General features: G+C 40.2%; 1 protein-coding gene across 17 annotated transcripts in view; it reads right to left on the bottom strand.

Annotated features, from left to right (window-relative positions):
* ANKHD1 (ankyrin repeat and KH domain containing 1) overlaps positions 1 to 20,935 on the bottom strand; it is a 103,712-nt gene that overhangs the window by 2,716 nt on the left and 80,061 nt on the right. For 6 of the 17 annotated variants that reach the window (XM_085237003.1, XM_085237005.1, XM_085236997.1 and 3 more), the window contains 16 exons: positions 20,517 to 20,692; positions 19,696 to 19,858; positions 18,813 to 18,908; positions 18,441 to 18,557; positions 17,245 to 17,419; positions 16,453 to 16,906; positions 15,940 to 16,017; positions 14,140 to 14,286; positions 12,585 to 12,695; positions 11,024 to 11,173; positions 9,122 to 10,731; positions 4,847 to 5,041; positions 3,539 to 3,793; positions 2,802 to 2,977; positions 1,859 to 2,023; positions 1,350 to 1,396 (listed from right to left, as the gene is read on the bottom strand). In XM_085237003.1, coding sequence (XP_085093129.1) covers positions 1,350 to 1,396; positions 1,859 to 2,023; positions 2,802 to 2,977; positions 3,539 to 3,793; positions 4,847 to 5,041; positions 9,122 to 10,731; positions 11,024 to 11,173; positions 12,585 to 12,695; positions 14,140 to 14,286; positions 15,940 to 16,017; positions 16,453 to 16,906; positions 17,245 to 17,419; positions 18,441 to 18,557; positions 18,813 to 18,908; positions 19,696 to 19,858; positions 20,517 to 20,692 — 4,115 coding nt within the window. Of the gene's footprint in view, positions 1 to 927; positions 1,397 to 1,858; positions 2,024 to 2,801; positions 2,978 to 3,538; positions 3,794 to 4,846; positions 5,042 to 9,121; positions 10,732 to 11,023; positions 11,174 to 12,584; positions 12,696 to 14,139; positions 14,287 to 15,939; positions 16,018 to 16,452; positions 16,907 to 17,244; positions 17,420 to 18,440; positions 18,558 to 18,812; positions 18,909 to 19,695; positions 19,859 to 20,516; positions 20,693 to 20,935 lie in introns of those variants that run through there. The other 11 variants (XM_085237013.1, XM_085237012.1, XM_085237014.1 and 8 more) reach the window with 9 other exon arrangements.

A 20,935-nucleotide genomic window follows, 5' to 3' on the forward strand; every position in this document is an offset into this window, starting at 1 on the left:
TATTTCAAGAGTTCACTCCATGCAAATTAACACTGAATCCTCTCTTTTGGCTGTTCCTTCCTCATGCTCCTCCTGGAGAAAATCTGATGTTGTATGGTAAGGAATGGTCAGGAGGAGGAAGAAGAAAGGTAAGGAAGTTTCCATCTGCCCTTCTGGTCTAAGAGACCATCAAAAATGGTCCACTATACTGAACTTTGTGCACTGTATTTACCTGCTTGAGAAATAAGACTAAGTATTCAGTGTAGTTACTACATCATCACTGAGCAAAAGCAGAAATGAGCATTGTATGAAAGTAGAAAGTGGAACGCCTCTGGTGCAGGCCAACACCAGAATCAGGCTGGGTGCAGAATGAGGGTTTGTCTTGTTTGTTGTATGCAAAAATCCTCTTCCTTCCTCATAGAAAAGGCATGAGGAGCATTTACCAGATTTAAGGGGTTACAGAAAACTTGAAATTGCACAATGACATCTTTTCTCTAGTAGAAAGTAGTCTGCTTTCTTAATATTTGCTTTGGGGCAATAGGAGAATGACGTGAAGAAGCCCTGGATTTTTCTACGAGACACTGATTTATCTATGGCAAATTTAGACACCACTGGTTGCCAAGGTGTCAAGTCAGTCCCTGAACTACACCTCAGTCAACACATCTGGAAAAACAGCACTAGAGGAAACAAAACTAAGCCAGAAAAGTTGCCATGGCCACAAGAAAGAAAAAGAAAAGCACCACACCCCAAAACACCAAGACTGGCAGAGGAAGGACCCAGCAAACTTTGCATCACAAATAACTGCACAAAACCCTCTCCCCTCTTTCCCCAAACCCTGACTACAACCACATGCTGATGATGTGACTGTGAAAAGATGCATCGCTAGGCATGGCAGCTACCAATGACAATACACATCCCTCTTCAAAATTCTCACACGCAATCTATAAATACTGTTCACCTTTTATTGAATATTCAGGTAAATATTTCACATTAATACAGGCTACAGAAAGTAGAGCCACTAGATGACATTAAATTTACTCAGCTTTTCCTTTTAAGTGTAAACAATTATACACTTATTTACCACCCTAGCAGGTTGAAATCATAATTATCTAGTTCTCTCCTGCATACCAATAGCATTTAGTAGTTTAGCCAAAAGCATTGATTTTATCTGATTTTTAAGTTCAGAATGGCTAAACTAACTGGAGAATGGAATCAATTGTATAGGTAAATCAATTTGTTCTTATACAATGGGCAATCAAGTTTTCATTGTTACACAGCCCACATAAAAAAAATCCCCGGGGTTCTTCAAATCATAAGGTTTCCCAAACAAGGCTAAAAAAGGATAAACCCCCTAAAATCAATTGACGTACTTGAGATGCATGTTTCCAATGTGAGGTGCCCAGGTGCCAGGCCAAATCTATAGCAAGAAATAGAAAGACAAATCTATTATGAAAACAAATAAAGGTTCCTTTAACAGACAATTTAACAACTAGAGGGTAAGCTTACGGCTTCCCCTAAAATATAACCACTCTCCAAGCACTGGGAGCTGTCTTCAGCTCTGGCCTGGTTTTGACTGACAACCTGCAAGATAACAAGCATGAGTGTGAACCCTGCCTCTTACAACAAGAGCTGTTACCCTGTTGAGCATTCTTGAAATTCTCACCATTTTACCTGAAAGTTTCCACACTGATGCCAGTATATGTATTAAACACATGCTATGAGTGGAAAAAAAAAAAACAAAAAAACCCACACAATCTCCATTCTGGTATCAAAGAACAAGGAGAAAATGACATCTAGTAAAAAAAAAAAAAAGCAAAACAAAGCATAACACCATAAAAAGCCCCATAGAAACAAAGACGGAAAAACATAACCACACTACCTGCTGAGCATCAGTACATTCTGTTGAATTTTGGACAACTTTGATCATGGGATTCCAGGCTGGATCTGGAGTATGAAGCCCATTAAAGAGAGGGCCTCCCGGGCCATCCGCTAGCTGAGGGTGTGAGGGTATGAGAGTGCCTCCATACATGGAGATGGGTAGGCCCTGAAGGGAAAACACAAGCACCAGGGAACCAGTTACTAGTAGCAAAGATAACCATACCACAGCTACTTCTGAAACACACTACAAAAGCCGTTTCACTGTCAAGCCCATAGCACTGGACATTTCTCCAGAGGCTGAGCTGATTATGGCTTGGCTATGCTGGTTTGCCTCCAGCTATTTTGCAGTGTTAATACACAAGGAGCAGACTTGCAAGTGTTTTTCTCATCCTTTCACTTCCTTAAGAAAGGCCTGTGGCATTCAAACAAACGTGGTTTCTATCTTTAATCAGGCTCTAGAGCTCAGCCAGCCTTTCGCTATCATTTCCAAGTGACTGGGTCTCTGAGAAAGTAAAGACTGATGAAGGCATCCAGTGCCTGAACAGGGGAACATCTGCAAATCCACAAATTCTGATTTTGTTTAAGTGTGCCTCTGGGCTTGAGCATCCTTTCTAGTCAGTAAGACAGTCCAAGGACGAAAGTGGATCTAGGTGTTACAGCAAGAAGGGATAGAAGAAGCACAGACATACACTGTAAACCAGCAAAACAGAAAATACACTTGCACATAGAATAAACTTATCTCTCAGAATCAATGCTACAGACTCCTATGTCTACTAGTACAGTGAAACTCCCACATTATTCAAATTTTCCAGTTATTTTCCAAACCAATCACAGAGAAGCAGCATCATAAACCCAATCTGTTAGGCTTGAACTGCACAAATCATCCTTCAAATAAAAAAGTAATTTGTCATTCAACAGCCCAAATTCATCCCTCTGTGACTTACTTTAGAAAAATCCACAAAACTGTTTGGCATGGGTTGATGGAAAATGTTTGAGGGAGCCACTATTCCAGAATCATCTCTCTCCATTGGCTGATTCTGAGAAAACGTGCCTGGGTCTGACAACTGCTGATGCATCGGATGGTTTCCCATTACAGGCTGAGACCAACCTGACAAGCCTTCTGGAAAGAACAAGATTGAAAATGGACTATTAGATTTGACTGAAGATACTCTAGAGCTTGTGTACAGCTTCATGCACCTCCACAAATCCAAAGGAACAATGTAAAATCAGCATTCACAACTATGCATTTCTGGATGCATTAGCTGCACCACAGCTTTTAAAGTGTCTGCAAACAACAAGCTTAAAAACCTGGAGGAAAGCAATTATCCTTCAATGCCAAGGTTCAGAACCGGAGATGGACTCCCTAAGTAAGTACAAGTTGTTTATGGTTACAATTCTCAATAGATTTTAATGTAATGTTTTTGAAAACTTATCAGGGTTTACAAGTGTACTCATAGAGATGATCTAGATTGAATGAGAATCATCTCTGTTAGGAGCAAAAATCACAACATCTGCATTGCAAATGTAACTGAAAATTACACCATTTGCTATTAGTTTTCCTTCTAGGATACGCTATATCCACCTCTCTCTTTCCCTCTCCAACTTCCTTTTCAAATGTACTGTTTTCAAAAGGCCCCACAAGTTTCTTCAAGCTATTCCAGACCATGAAAAATAGACTTACCAGATACGCTGTTAACTCCAAATGACCAAATACCACTGTGACCAACCGGAGCTGTAAAGTTGGTTCCTAAGGGTGTAGGAGTGACAGATCCTCCCTGTCGAATTCTAGCAAGTCTTTCTGTCCCAATGGGGGGGGGTACCTTTCGATCTTGATTCGTGTTACCCGTTTTTGGCTGGCTCAAGTTAGAAGGTGCAGAAGCAGCTGAAAGGGGTGAAGATGATCCTGAGGAAACTGATGGAATAGGAGATTCACCTGCTGAAAAAAAAATTTATTTTGCTTAATCACACAAAAAAACCCACAGAAATTAGTGATAGTAAATGCTACCCTTTCTATCCCCTCAATGCTATCTCAAGGCAAATGATAAAAGGGTTTTAACAGCTTTTTTTCCTCTAAAACATTCTTCAGTCTTTCACAGAACTTCTGTTTAAATCTTACTTTAACTCTAGAACGAACATTAGCACAAATGCTTTCACCTGCCAGAACTGTGATAGTCTCATTACCTAGAAGTACATCTAAAATAACCACAAGAAAGAATAAGAAACATGGAAGAGTTTCAGGAAGATATGAAAAAAATCAGCCAAGATACCATAAATATCAAAGCAGCCTGGTTTTGGAATCTACCACCTCCAGCAAAGAGAAATTAAAAGACAGCTTCTCAAAGCCAAACATGTAACATAAGAACACAACTTTCACCAACTTCAGAACCATTACTGTTTCTGAGAAATCCAACTTCTTTTGAGCACTCATTTAAACATTTTGCTTCTTAAGCTCAGAGTTGCAATGAAGTTGCATGCAGTGACGTGAAAAGTCTCTCCATTTAAGACTCTAAATCGAAGACCCACATTTTCTGTAAAGCTACTTCCATGTTCTTCCCATTAGTCAGAAACCTCTATGTCACAAGAAAATTCCAGAATGCCAACTTTATAAAATAAATAATAAAAACAAAAAGAAAAAGGAATTATAACTTCACACAGTGATAAACGTAACATGTTCCCCTAACATTACACTCATTTAGAGGGGAATCGTTAACTTGCTATAATCACCTCCACTCCCACTCCCCCACAGCTTCATGCCTTCTCCTTTTAGAACCTACAGTGACCAATTTTTTTTTCCCAAATAGCCTTTGGAAATGCTACCAGGATTAGTGGCATTTTACTTGTTAAGAAACAAAACAGTAAAGTGGGATTGGCATGGCATCCTCACAACTGCTGAATTAGAAAGCACTGTATTCATAACTGTCTAATTTCCCCTCAAGTTACAAATCTACTGAAGACAATAGCTAAGAATTTACAGTTAACTAAGACAGACCCATGAAGTTCCTACATGAATTTGTTGCGCTTGTCCAAGGATGTGGTGAAAAATGCTGTCTGTTAAAGCTGGGAGTCCCAACAGGCGCTGGCCCTTGAAGGTAAACCCGTGCTCCTTGCATGTTTGCTGAAAAGCCTGTCAAAGGACCTGAAGAAGAAGTTGTAGAGCTGTTGGATGGATCTAGAGAGGGTAAGCCTGAAATAAACATAAATTTCATTAAATATATCTCTTTGGGAGCCTGCTTCAAAGCCCTAGAGAGAGCTTGCACTTCAATATAATTAATTAAATCATCTCATCACCTTCAGGGGTATCTGCATACACTAAGTTAATTTTACAGGTGCACAATTCTCCCTCAAACAGAAACCAACAGAAGGCATTTCTGTATGATCTCTGCTTTTGCCTCAAATTTTTTTAAAAAGCCATCTCTTCAGTCACTGAAAGGAATTGAAACGGAAGTTACAAGAAGAAAACTGGGAGGTGGCAAAAATCTTTCTTTACCAAAGAGCCAAACAGGAATACAGGGTTCTGTGAAAGCCCTGAGGGAATCAAGCACCAAGGAAGTCTCACTGCAGCACAGTTCTGCCATCTAGTTACATTCACATACGGGTCAGTCAGAGCACACTGCCTCCAAAGAAACAGGGCTGACAATACACAGTGAAGCAGAGGAGGGGCTGCTTCCTACAGAAGTGCATGAGAGGAGGGAAAAGATGGAGTTTAAAGTCCCACAAAAAAGAATCAGCAAGAGAAATTACAGTTTTTGAACAAGTCCAAGCTTTTAAGCACTTTTCCAAAATACTTTAAAAAGTTTTCTTCACACATCATTACCAGAAAAAAAGAAAAAAAAAAAACACAACAGCATGGCCAAACATTAATCTCTGTTGTGGGTTTAGTTTCAAGGGCCTATTAAACAAGACTAGTTTCAATACCACTGAAACATTTCCAGTTGACCACAACCAGAACCAGCCTGTATTGTCACAGAGCAAGGTTGAAACTACATCCCTGCTTACACTCTGAAAGTAGCACTGGTGACAGGGAACAGCTTAGGTCATAAACTACAGACACACCTTTCATCCCTTGGATATACTACCAAAAGCCATGTCTTTTCCTCATTATTGAATGAAGAATAAAAATATATCAACCAAATGACCTTAATTTCCTGCTTCCAGAAGCATCAGATCCAGCCTGCTCACATTAGCAGAAATGACTCGCTGCTTTTAGAGGTAGTGTTTTTATCACTAGCCATGCCCAAAAGATTTGTTTAAAGTCTCTGTTACAGAGAAGGAGAAATACAAAGGTAAATCACCACCACCAACAGAATATGGAGGGATTAGAAGGAGCCCCTACTCTGGAGATACACTCTTCCAGGTCTGCCACAGCATCAACAACCACAGCCTAGACTGCACGACTCTAAGAAGCTGCTGAGGCTGTGCAGGCTGCTGGCACACACTGCTCAGATCATTCCCTCCTAGGGCAGTGGGTCTCCCCCAGCACACTCCTTGCCAGAAACAGACTGCAGCATCTCCAGCCAAGGGCCCTTCCCACACACCTGCCACAAACTACCAATGGGATGCTCCTGCTATCCTTCCTTGTATGACAGTACATCAGAAGCAGTCAGAAGGCCTCTATGGCCATGGATGCCACTGCACATCAAAGACTAGCTTCCAGCTGGCTGGAATGTATGTATGTATTCGTCAGTGAAAGCAGATGTTTTAACACTAAAACAATTTGCAATACTATACTTTACATTTAGAAGTCAGACACCATATTATGCTCAAAAAGCATTTCTGGGCTTTAAGAGACTGGTGCATCAGCATCATACAAATCTGCTCAAAATTTAGTTCACCAAAGCCCCCAGACTTTCCCTGCAGAAATCACTTAACTACAAGGGCTAACTCCAGCTTTAGAGAATCAGCAGCAATATTGGTGAATCCATGCAACATAGGGAGCTCAGTCACCTCCTGCACATTCATGGTCATGCACTGCTTTTTCAGATGGCTTATACCAAGTTTGCAGTAACTTTTAACACAAGTAAGTTCTCAAACCCCTTATTAAAAATGTAGAGGAAAAAGCAGACTTCTGGTCATCCTAAAATCTCTCCTAACAATCAGGCTCTGCCAAAAATCTGCAAGCTGCTAAGACAAGAGCTCTGAAGGCATACATGGAAAAAAAGGCCATTCCCAGAACAGATCCACAAGCAGTAAGGATGCCTCAAACAAACTGGTGAAATCAGAGACAACTCAAGTTGCAACAGCTTTTACCCAAGAATAGAGAACATAAACTCTACATTAAAGTGACACTTAAGAAAAAACTGTTGTAGCACATAATCAGATTAGGCTACATCTTTACCACAGCAGCTTAGAGGCGATTGCTAAGAAATGCTGATCTGCAGAAAGATTTCCTATAGCCCAGCTGTACAAGACAGGCATAAAAGAAACCTCCTACTCTATCAAGTGTAGAGTCACAGCCAGAGATTAGAGGACTGTATCTGTTTTTATGACCATTACTATCCACTCTCAACGTATGAAGGCATACTGAATTACCAAGCAAGGCCCAAACCGCTCCATAACACTGCTTGAGGCCAAAGTACATGCAAGCGCTCTTTGAAATCACACAAAACCTGCCACTAAAACTTAAGAAAAACATCAAAACAGTCCCAATTCATCCCACCTCAAGGGCTCAGCCTACTGGAAAGGCCTATTCATCTGTGAAACCCCACTGAGAGAAGGGGCAGGCAGATTGGAAGACCACACTTCTGGCCTAAGGGTCAAGGTGTTGGAGAGCCTCCAGCCTCCTGCCTTCACTTCTTTCCTCACCATCACAACTTCCATCACCTCCTTCTCCCTCAGCTCCCACAAGTCCCTTCTCCTTCCATGTGACAGAAAAAAAAGTAGATTCTGAAATAAGGGCGATCAAAAATAGCTTTAATTAGAATGACATTGTGAGCCAGCAGAGAACCCTACAAAAATCAGTAAACTGCTTCAGTCAGAATCTGACATAACCTTCCTTCCCCAGAGCAGGGTATTCCAGTGAGCCACAGTTTCTGAAGTCTACCGAGGAGAGTCTGCCAGCTCCTTTGTTGGCAGACATCTGATGAGCAAGACCCAGTTACTTTACCCCCCTGAAGTCTCAGTTACAACTGGTTCTGCTTACTGCACTGGGAATGGACATGGTATAAGTAGTCTGGGTACGTGCGTTGCAGTGCAGTTATGCAGCGCAAATTAAACGCCTGAGAATACTACAGTCATAACAAATATCTCGATAGTGGTTAAACCTGGTCTGAGAGAAGTGATCTGAAACCCCAAATGTTTTAAATCCACTGAATGAATGGGAATACTAAAAACCCTTTTCTTCACCACATCTTTCCAATGCCCCCTTCTTCAGTTTGACTTCCAGACTGAAGGAGAAGTGTCCAAATTCAGTATTCAAGTCCTGAAACATCAGCTGAATCATCTAACACCACCATGTGGTGTGGAAGACAACTTTAAAGCAAGCTTCTCCAGCTGTCCAGCTGCAAGGCACCATAAATACACTTCAGCAAGAAAAAAGGGGAGAATGGAGTAGCAGTGGGGACCTCTGAGTTCCTTCCAGCCAAATGAATGCAGCCAGGCACCTGCATTATCATCATCACTAAAATGATAATAATCTCTCAGGCAGTGTTTTCACTGTGAGTATTTCTAGCTCACTTCAATTAAAGACTTGTAAGCTTGAACTACTATACTTCACACCTGAACAACAATTGCTTCTTAATAACACACCATGCAGAAGCACACCAGTTTCCTAAAGCACGTTAGCTTATCAAAATCCTAGAAAAACACAGCAAAATCACCCTTCAGCCTACAGGATCAGGTCACACAAAAAAAAATACAGGGTACTCTTTCATAGTCCATCTGAAATATCATACAGTGAAAATATTAAATGACTACATGCTGTCACTCCTGCTGCTAGGTTGAATCTGTTCAAAGTTCTGGCTTGGCTGTTTCAGGTTTAGTATCACCTAACAACATATTATACTCCAGCTCAAAAACTAAAAATCAAAGCTACTCTAAATTCTACAAAGAGGGAGACACATTCCTCCCTCTTAGGGCAAACAACACAATGTCTACAACATTCCCAACAACCAATATCCTAGAAGAACTGGAGAAAAAAGAAATGGATGAAAATAGGTCATCTAGGATTCCATAACCATAATTTGTAAATTATTTCTCAAATGATCTCAAGCAACAGAAGTGTTGCAGAAAAAAAAATTCTGTCCAGTACATGATCTTAGTGACTTACCTACAGGACTTGTAGAAACTCGCTGTGAAGGTGGTCTGAAACCAGGAGCCTTGGAGTTATCAGGATGCACGTTCTCCACATGTCCTAGCACGGAGTTATTCAGAAAGGTAGACTGAACAGTGAAAGATGGGTCAGCTGCTGCTCGGGTGGAAAGCGGACAGTCTCCCCATCCTTGGTTAGAGGGCACCTGGTTGCTATCAAAAAGACTACTGAAGTGATTGAAGAGAGTTGCTGGCCCAAAAGTAGGAGGCAATGACTTATTTGCTGGGTTAATGTGCATCTGAGAACCGTTCATAACGTTCATGGCTGACGAAAGCTGCACTGCAGCAGGTGGACCTTGAGAAGGTGTTAAGGGAACTTGATTTGTAACAAAAATAGACTGAGGATCTTGATGAAGGTTTGCATTTGGTACCACTGAATAGAAAGAACCTCTGGACTGCATCCTGTGAGTAACTCGAGGTGCTGGTACAGCTACTTGAGGTAAGTTACTGTTGTCCTGATTATCTGCAACAACCGATCTGGGTGACGCTAAGCTTAAAGGAGCGGTTTCTGAGCTGGAAGAAATAGGCATAGAAGGGCTCATTTCTGACATGCTGGCTGTTAGTATTTCATCTTGGGTGTTCGTTAGAGGTGCAGGGCTGCTAGATGGGTGAGCTTCAGGGACTCCTGAATTGCTGCTAGTTGACATACTGGAACTACCTGCAACAGAAGATGGTGTGCATGTATTTCCAACAGGCTGGTCTGGTGTTGACACTTGCTCTTTGGGTGCTGAGACAGCTGAGAAAGAATCTGCTTTAAGTGCAGAATGCTGCATTTGTGGAGCAGTAGAGGGCAGAAATGCTGCAGAAACTTGCCCATTGTTTGGAGGCGCAGAGGAAACTGAAGGCAGAGTGCTACATGTATTTGTCACAGTTGAGATTGCTGTTGCTGCAGCACTTGTCTTCGGAACACAGGCAAACAACTGCTTTCTGACTGAAGAGGGAGTCCGATTACTTGTTGCACATAATGGCTGGGTGGAAGCAACTACTGAAGAGACAGTAATGGGACAACTAGAAGTAGCTAATCCGGGAGACTCTGTCTGTAAAATATTTCCATTCTGACTACCTACACGACTTGAACTATTATGTTTTGGAGAGCTATTTGTGCTGCCAGGGTTAACTGGTCTCACTGGGAATGGTCCCCAAGTGTTTGGTGAAGGTGAAAAGGTTCCTCCAAATTGGGCCATAGGTAAGCGAGGGTGCCGGATCTGTTGCATAGTTTGGGCAGCCAGCAAGGCAAAATGAGGATGAGAATAAGCTAGAGGAAGAGACACTGGAAAAGATGAACGCACATTTGCTGGGACATTCTTGTTTAGTTTGTTAGTAGGCTGGAAAGTAGACAGAGTCGATGACTGCGATGTGACAAGAGGTGGTGCTCCGAGAGGAAAGGAGTTTTTGTTTGAAGCAGATGCTGTACTAACTCCAGATGAGAAGTTTGCATGGATTGATTTGTTACTCGAGGCAGGTGTTCTTATATGAGTTTTAGGAATCAAGTCTTCCAGTTCCTTGGCAGGATCTTGAATAAGGGCATTGATGAGTTGCACTGCGTATCGTGTTGACTCCATACCACCCCTAGGTTAAACACAAATATATTTACCTTTAATGAAAGGAAACTCCATTTTGTGCAACATTCTGTAGCCCCAACTTGATATTGATCTGCAAGTCTACAACAGTTTTGCTCCATTAAATTAATCCTTAAGATAGCCATAGTCAAGAAGTAACTTTGAACAAGCAGACCACCAGCATATCTTGGCAGCAGTATTAGAAGTTCTATTTTATAACCAAGAAACTGAGTATGTCCAAGAAAGAGAAGTTCTTGATAAATTACATTTCTGAGTTAGAGTTTCATTTCTAAAAACTGTACCTTATAGTGATCATTCTTTCTCCATTCTTATCTTTTTGTTTATCAACATCAATATGGGCACCAGTGACATCTTGAATTGCTGTGATGTTGCAGCCACCTCTTCCCATTATTCTAGACACGACAGAAGCTGGGACAGATAACTTCTTTGACCTATATCACAAAGATCATAAATCCATCAAATGTATTTAAACAGTAAGCACATAAAAAAAAGCCTCATTGTCTCACATGTGGCTGAAATAATATACTTATGTTTCAGGGTAGCAAATGGTTTTCTGCTGATATTTTGTTCACCCTTTGGAGCCTCTCTAAAAATCCCCAACCTCGTATTATTTATCATCTTCAGCACCTAACAAGGATTCCTCAGAAGCATTTCTACCACCACTGCTGTATCACAAATATGCCTCATGTATGCATCAGAAATATTTTCCAATTTTATCTTATCTTGTGCGTGTATCTTCGAAGATAAATTCTTAGCTTATTGACCTACATTTACTTAAGTAGCACTGCTTCAAATACAGAAGGCCACGGCTTAGCTACTTTGGTCATTCATAACTAGTAGAAGGCGGTTTTCCATGATCTTCCCAGTGATGAGCTCTGTGTACCACATGCATTCACAACCCTTTTAGTATCCATTTCTCTCAGACCTCAAAGACACTACAAAAGATCTTAAAGTTTAACAGGTGACACTACACAACAGTGGATATCAGACTACCAAACCATGCAGTTCTGCAATTCAATGAGCTGCTGGAAGCCACTATGAAGGCAGGACAGATTTTTTTCAGGAACAGGCTCACTTTTAGGCCACAACACTGCAACGCATACGTTCAGTGAAATAAGTCATTTTAGCATTTTTCTAATTTACATGGTGTTGGTGGGTCAGTGCAGGCATGCAGCACTGAGGAGTCTTTGAACACGATCTATGCTTGCATCCAGACCCCAGCCAAGGTCTCTCTGGGCCACCTCTATCCCCAAAGTAGGCTTTAAAGGTTGGACCTCTCAAGCCCATACAGTGCTTTCCAGCTTACTAGTGATGTGCAATAGTAGTTCAACACTGAACAATTAGAGGGGATTCAAAGAGGTTTCAGAAACCACAGTTCAAGCACCTCTGAACATTGTACAGATCACCATAAACCCCTTGAAAAGACTGCAAGCTTCATTCAGCTATTTCACTCTGAGAATTTCAAGTAACTTGATCCTCAGGCACTCAGATTATGCACCAAGCTCTCATCCCAAGGCAATTTTATGCTTTGGGTCTTTGTCTCTCCACCCACCCCAAAGGCTCCTTGCTCAAGCCAGACAACTCTATTGCTCCCTCCCCAAACCAGAGCTCCCAGTATCACTTAACTTGAGAATATCCCATTACACTAAGGATTCCAGCTGTCCCTTTGATGTCCTTTCAACTCTGCCAACAAGGAACCCCAATGCCACCATCAGCCAAGAAATTCCTCCACCAAAAGAGCTTGCCCCAGCACCCAGGATCCCTCCCACCCATCACCCACTGCCACTTCCCTCCCTACCCACAAATCTCAGTGGTTTTTACCTTAAGTACCCCAAACAGTACCTTTTTGCTCCTGAACAGCAGCGCCCTCCTCTCTGCAGCTGAAATTGCTCAATTGGTGTTGGCTGCAGAGTGTTGCTAGGGGGAGGGTCTTTCAAAACTCTGCCTACTTGCCTGTCAAGGGTAGAAGGGATGTTTTCATTGGTTACTTCTCTGATCCCTTCTAGCCACAGCGGGATACTCAGAGAGAGAGGGGAGGAGAAAAATTCCTGCTGTAGAGACTGGGAGAGACTTAGAAGATGAATGCATGCAGCTCCCAGGCATTCTGTACAAAGCTACAGTCGCCAAACAGCTCTTTGGCTGGATGAATGCTTTGCCAATCATCAGGGCACGGCAAACATGGGTACAAAACATTTATGTATAGTCTTTGTGACAAGACCTGATCCCCTAAGGACTAGGAAATCTCAGGTTTTAGATGCTGTTTCTTGAACGCTAGCATCTCTATCTGAACAGCAGACAGCACCCAAAAAAGCAATTCTCAAGAGACCCAGGAGGAGAGATGGAGCAGCTCCAGGGTCAATAGCAGGGTCTGTGTGCAGTGCTGGACAAGTCAGCTGCCCCTGCAACAGTTTCACACCTGCATGACTCACCAAGTGGCGGGCAGTCTGTGACTATACATTTGGCAAGGACATGTCACAGCAGAGAACATATTGTAAATGCAACAAAAGGCAGAAGGCTGAGCCAACTTTCTAAGGGTTCATACGTTTAAGTTTTCAGATTAAATTGCCTTTTTTTTTTTTTTTTTAAGTTATTATAAAGTTTGTAGCTTCCTCTGTACAACTGTGGTGCACACAGCCTAAAATTTTCTAGAATGAGCACATACAGTTATACCATTGCAGAACAGAAAAGCAGCAGGGCATTATAAGCACACCTGAACATGGGACACTTGTATGCTCATGCTGCATTCCTTTTCAATAAAGGGAGCAAAATAGGACAGCCAGATGTTTGTTACTAGTTAAAAGTAGTAGACATAATAATGATTGCAGATGAGATTGAGTGGTTATTAGCTAGACAGTAAAAAAAAAGACCAGAATATTTTCAAAGGGAGGGTGCTTTACAGAAGTACAATTAGATTTAAAGGTTTTCCAACACTGAATTAAGGTCACAAAATTTTCATTGGAATTAGCAATCAAGGTAACCACTCAAAATGTAATGAAAGTGATCATCCACCTGTCTTCTACTTTGCCAACATCTACTCCACTTTCATTGCAAGCAGTCATCCACGCTAGGAGCTTTTTTGCTGCCATTTGTTCCCTCCTCCTTCTGTATCTTAAGATATACCTTAACTTTTAGCTTATCTTTTACTTCAACAACAACACATGTAAAGAAAACCCTTATGCCAAATAAAATGTTCATATCATGTTAAATTAGTGAGGGGTTACTGCAAATTAGGATTATAATTTGTTTTCACAGCACTGCAAGACAAAAAGAATGGATTTTTTTTTCTAATTTTTACAGTGGAATAATTTTATGAACCTGATGGAATTCTACATTTGAGTATAATTTACACGTAAAAATGTTGAAACATATTTCTTAAACATAGAATTAAATTCTTTACCTTCTAACTACTTCTTTCCAGCCTTCTTCTCTTTTCTGGCCTCTTTTTGGACTGGTCAGATTCAGCTTTACATTTGGAGAGGTCAGAGGCAGGGAAACAGGCTTGTAAGCAGTTGACAAAGAATTTGAATTACCTTCACCATCAAGTCTGGGAACAGAAGCGTGCCGATTACAAATTATAGAAGAAAACTGAGAGCATAAGAGCATTCATTTCTGGACCTCAGAACTTCCAGCATGAGCTGCTTTCATCCTTTTTTTATTTCCCACCCTACTTAGAAGAACTGTTGGCTGACTTAAATAATTTCTTACATTTTAGTCCATGGCATTCCTTCCAAAATGGAGTGCTAAACTGAATCAAGTAATATTAGGAGCACTAAGGGCGTAATCTATAAAATACTTTATAATAAGTGTGTTACACAGCCATTTAAGTTACACCCGGATTATGCACTCTCCTTTTTAATAGGTTTTTAAGAAAAAATACTTTTATAAAAATGTTCCTTTCTTACTAGGTACTAGAAAATGTCTTCATTTTTCATCTCTATTTAGAGATCCCCTATAAATAGGTAAACAGTAGGTAAGTGCTTCTGCCTCTACCCTCCCGCTCCCCCCGTTTTATGAACAGGTAACTGTGTGGCACACAGATTTCAGGATATTTTACTCCCGTTGAAGTCAACATGAAAGTGTGTATGCAAAACCTGTACTAACACAACCGTAGCAATAGACTGCCAACACACAACAGAGTAAAGTCTGGATGAGACAGAAAGAGAGGAACAGGTAAGCTCTTGTAGGCTAACTTATCTACATGAATGTAAAAAGAGTGTTTCTGGGTGCTCAGGTTCACGTCCAGCACTGAAACAGAGGCAATCTGTAAAACGTAGGGCTAGTCTTCAATGAATGACTTATAAAGTGATTTGGTATAACGAATATAACAAAATATAACAAATCTAAGACATATTTAGAAAATGTTTCAATTACAACAGCATTATCATCAACAAGTCTATGCTGAAAAAGAAAAGAAATTCAAGAGAAGAAAATTTAGAAACTTTTCAGAAAGACTGCTTAGTGCAGAAAAATAAAGAGCACCTGCAGAAGTTATAAAACACATCAGCCCTACTCATTACTGTCATGGTTTAGGGTTAGGTATACTTCTATCTGACAGAAGAACTACCTTTCTTCAATTTAAGGAGTTTGACATATTTAGTTAGTTATCTCTACGTTAGTGGGTCATATAGGATTCCAAGGCATTTGTAGGAGAGGTCCAAGGCAAAACTCGGTTTATGTTCATAAAACAGGATATATAGACAATCCAATTTCTGACATTCCTAAAAATTTTAGGGAACTCTTCCCCCTTCCTCATAACCATAATGGCTGACAATTTTAATTCTGGAGGAGAGAAAAAAAAAACAACAAAAAATTCCACAAAGGTGAGAGCCCAACTTATCTTCCCCCCTCCCAGCCAACAGCCCTCTTGCTTGCTATGCTTTTTGATGCCAGGTCTGCATTCTTGTTGAAGGTAGCCATGTGTCCTGCAGATCAGTCCCTATAGCCTCTACCTCTCTTAACACCTGGGAAAAAAAATATAAGTAGTATGAATCTGATCTCCATATAAGTAAAGTTAGCAGAGGCAAATTTCTCAGCAAAGACTACAAATTTAGAGATTATTTAAGCTTATTGGTTTTGAATAATGATCCTATTCAGAAACTGGTGTTTCTGCTAGTTATTAGCTCCTTCCTGGCAACTCAGTGATCTCCCAAGTCATTAGTATTGCCCTGTACATTCACTGAATGCTTTTGACTCTCACCTCTGGCTTGACAAGGTTAAATCAAACTGGCCATCAACCTGGCAGGTGAAATGCTCAGAGTCATCAGCCTCTTCCCTCCTTAAAAAAAAAAAAAAAAAAAAAGAAGGCAATTCAAAGGAGTTAATGATGAAATCAGAAAACAATCACAGGGTAATGACAACTTGTGATTATATTATAAATAAGACTGGCTTTTACTTTTTAAATTCCCTACGAGTTTACTCTAAAATCTACTCTAGTAAGTTCAGAGTTTAGCATAGTTATTAAAAGAGAGCAGAGACTTAACTGTCTGTTCTGCTAGAGTAGTTTAAACTAGTCAGCAATAACAAGAATTTTATCTCTAGTGTTTTGACAAAGCTGCATTCAACAAACCAGACAACGTAATTTAACAAGCAAGCAAGCTCACTCTCTCTGATCACAAGAATGCTCTAGCTGGTGTAATGCCCGAGCTACAGAAAATTTACATCAGCACAGGCAAAACACTAAAGAAATAGGGAAATAACACTGAAGTCTCACCTTGTTGGTGTTTTTGAAGCTGAAGTGCTCGTTTTTTCTTCCTGAGAAGGAATAAGCAATGAGGCATAGCGCCGCTCAGAGGAATTTGTATCCATCGTGAAGTTCAGCTCCTGACTTTTACCTCCACTGCTACTTTCACTATTGCAGTCTGTGCTATCCAAATTATCTGAATCACTATTTCCACTTGCACCACCACCTCTTGGCTCTCCATTTATTTTATTCTTATCTGCTTTCTGCTGTGCTAGAGATATATGCTGATCTGGCAAAATTATCTGCATATTCTGAGGAGTCTCTTTTGTTTTATTTTTCTTATTTTTTCTATTTGTGCTGGGAGTAGTCACCACATTAGCTCTCTTCTTCCCAAAGGCATTGGTGAAAGTAGCTGAAGTTGCAGAAATCCCAATTGTAGTTGTAGTAGTTGCGCTAGGAGGCTCTATAGGAACTTCTTGCTCCGCTGGAAAAAAAAAAAAAAACAAAATATATAAATCAATGCCTCCGACTGAGGACACTTCAACCGAGATTATGCTCTTGCTGAGCTGTCAAGTCTATTTCCACTATATGCAGTTGTAAAATAACCGAGAAGGAAGAAGTTCTGGGAACAAAGAAGAAACAAAGATTTACCATCAACACAGCACTTTCACACTTTAACAGCAGGTAAGAACCAGGGCAGAAACTATACAACATCATCATAGTAAGCTGGCTGCTTTGGTACTAACAGATTACCTTACCTAGGTGCTTTTAAAAAGGCAACTCCAGAACTGCATTTTTCACATTTAAATACTCATTCTTTACCTTCATCATCATTTTCTTCCTCATCATCATCTTCGTGTAGTTCTAGAGTTTCTTTAGGCTTATTTTCTTCATCTTCTTCTTGTTTTCTTTTTTGTTCCTCTTTCTTCTTCTTTCTCTTTTCCTTTCTTTTCTCCCTCTTAGCTGCAAGAGCTTGTTTTCTGCTTTCCTCTCTTGACTATGTAGAAGAAAAGGATTCATATTTAAATATGATCACAAAGACTAAATTGTAATTCCAATCTCTCCTACAAATTGGGGCAGGGGATAAAAGAGAAGGGAGCATGGTGAACTAGGATGATTTTGTCACAAACTGAAGCATTATGCAGAAACCCAACAGACATTATGAAACAACAGGACTGAGTGGTTCCAAAAATTTCCAAAGAACAACAATAAATACAACCAAGTGAGAGACACTATAAAAACAATTTTACTGAAAAAGCCAGTAAGATCCCTCATTATCTCAGTCCTTTAACAAAAACAATGTTGCAAAAGTATTGATGAGATTAACAGTTTTGACTTTAAAAACTATCCTACAGTACATTACAGAATTAACTGGTCTCACTTTCTCATTTCAACCACATTTTTTAGTATGAGATTAGTCACAACAGCAGTACTATAATGTAGCTTTGCATAGCAACTGACAGACTGTTCATGAGTTCACAACCTGGAAGATGAAAACACACACAAAACTTGTCCAAATCTTCCCTCTTTGATTAAACACTGTATGAGTTGTTCATCAACAATTCCAAGAGCCTTCACTTAGAATGTTCATTGCAGATCACTTCTCTGCAGTAGTCTGGGACACTTAGTATTCTCAGTGAGGAAACGCTTCACTTCCCACACCACCTTTTCAGTTCACTTTAGCTCATGTGGCAGCTTCTTTTTTGTGTAGTTTGTAAAACTGAGCACTGGCCCATTAAACAGTTATGGACTACGTTTCACACTATGTACAACATACTATGCATGACACCACTGAGACTGAAGATCTCCCTTATTCAGGCTCTTTATCTGTGCTGAAGTAATGCAAGAAAGCAACTAGTCACAATAAAAAGGACAGTTGAGTGTCTAGCTAGAAGTAACAGTTCTATATCCTCAGTATGTACTCTTACGGAAAGTAGATACAGTCACAACGTGAAGAAATACTGCCCCTAAATCACAGTTTTAGGCATTAAGCTAGATGGCCACAGTTCTCCACTCACTTTTTCCAGGTCTAGCTCCTTCAGCAATATAGTTGCATTCTTATTTGCCTCTGCAGCCTGCTGGTCTTTAGCTTTCACAATTGTTTCCACACACTGGTGACACTTTTTCAACAGGTCCTGGAATGCAAAACTTTATTACATCTGTAATAGACTAGAATTAAGGGAGAGATGCTTGCTCTACAAAACATGCATTTGTTAACATACAAAATAGTTCAGACTCTAAATGCTAATTTTAAGTTTCATATTAAAAAGATATGAAAAAAGCACTCTGAATCAAACATACATATTCACTTTCTGAATAACTGAGAATTTCCCATACATACTTTTGCTGAAAATAATATACAGGGACTTTTCCCTCACAGTTACACTCACCTTGTCAGTTATAGTCGCTATATATCGCATGCATTCAATGTCCGATGGAAACTGGTTAACTTCTTTCACTAGGAACTGAACTACCTTCACATGGCCCTAGAACATCAAAGAAAATCCTGGTCTCTGGTATGCAACTGATAACATTCATCATCAAAATACAAATTTGGTATCTCTTGGTTCAGTACAAAAGACCGAAAATATACAAAAACATTTTTAGTAAACTACTATTTGAAATGAAAAGTGGTTAATGTTTGTCCAGTACATTTATATTTCATTTTAAACGTGAGCAGCTAACTGGGCTCAAAGGCAGAGCTGTCTGTTCACATTTTTAGCAGTCAAGACCACTCTGTTTAAACCCCATCTGTCACCCCCAGCTCACTTTCTTGCCAGCCAACTCCACAGAGCTAACGCAACGCAAGTCTGATTGACAAATTGAGCCACCTGAATATTATCCTAGCAAACTGCTGCTGGATCCACTACCTCATGGGTAACTGTGCAGCCACACAGACAACAGCTAAATGTTGGCTAGGTAATTATCAGCAAGCAGTGGAAGGACAGTAATGGCATACTTAGTAGTTTCATTTGTCTGAAAAGCTCTAGACTTGTTTGACATTTTATTAAAGTTAATAAATTCTCTGCAGAGTTAGTTAACTTGTTTTATAGACAGTTTTCATCTCTCCAAAATGAGTTCAGTGTGATATACATTTTAGTTCTTCTCTTTAGAGGATTCACAGATTGTGATTTACTTTAAAGCAGACATTTTATGAAAACAGAAATTTTGTTGTGTTGATTCTTCCAAAAATCAACCAGATTTAAGACCAAATGAGAAATTCTCTTTTGAAAACATTTTACACTGAATCATACAACCAACTTAGCGTCCTACCTTACGGAATGCTGACATGAGAGGTGTTATTTTCCGATTATCTGCTGCATCCACATCTGCTCCTGCCTGCACAAGCAACTGAACTACATCATAGTGACCACCATTAGCTGCCAACCAAAGAGGTGTATTTCCTTTCTTGTTACGAACATCAATATGCGCTCCTCTAAAAGAGTACAAGTGTAATCAAATAAGACATGAGTAAAGATAGGATAACAAAATATCAGAATACAATTAGATACACAACTTTAATTATTGAAACCTAGTGGCTAGAGAAATTGTGTCCTTGAAATCTGCTCTTTAAATCACAGTAACACAAGGATTAAGACTCCCTCCCTCTCGCTTCCCAGCAACAAAGGCCCATTAAATGCAGACTACTGCATCACAGTTACACAGCTAGCAATCTAAGCTCCCCTTACCTTGTCATTAACATTGTGACTATCCACACAACAGAACAGCCCCTTGAGATCTTAGTTGCATGTAGGGTTACGCTTGAAGAGCCAAGAGTTATTTCCAGGCTTTGCCTCATAAGTGACAGAGGGACAACGATCATGGAAATTTCTGGATTAATACGCAAAGCTGCCAAATCAGACACTGTTTGCTTACCTCTGATCTCAGCTGTCTGCTGAGCTTAATTAATACTGGAGTAGCAGGATACTCCATGGTAACACTGAAAGAGTAGGGAGCAGATGCAACATGCTACTTCCAAAGATTCCCATTCCCTTTGCTCTAAGATGCAAGAAGCAGCATGAACAAGAGTACCCTTGCCACAGAGGAACATAGCTACAGAATACATGGCCTGCTATTGAAAAAAAATAATTTACCGATTAATCAGCAGCTCACAGAACTTGTAGTGACCCTTATCTGCTGCAATTGTTAAAGCGGTATCTCTTGAGGAAGGCACAGGTGGAGCATTAACATCTGCTCCTTTATCAAGGAGAACCCTTCCAACCTCTGCATATCCTCCTGAAGCAGCTTCCATCAGCGGCGTGAGACCAGTCTGTGCAAAGAGAAGGAATTACATGATGTGAAATTCATACAATATACTTTGAATAAACTATATACAATTGCCACACACAGAAATCAGATTTGTTTACTTAGCTGCTTATATCTAAGTTAAGGAGCCTAACCTGAAGCAGTCTCAAAAAACTCTTGGCACTGCATTTATACAAACTTTGACAAACTACTGACTACCACTGCATACCCATCTCAACAGCAAAAACAAAAGTTTTCAAAAGAATCT

This window comes from Meleagris gallopavo, chromosome 15 (genome assembly GCF_905368555.1).
Source record: "Meleagris gallopavo chromosome 15, MGAL_WU_HG_1.1, whole genome shotgun sequence".
Taxonomy (NCBI): domain Eukaryota; kingdom Metazoa; phylum Chordata; class Aves; order Galliformes; family Phasianidae; genus Meleagris; species Meleagris gallopavo.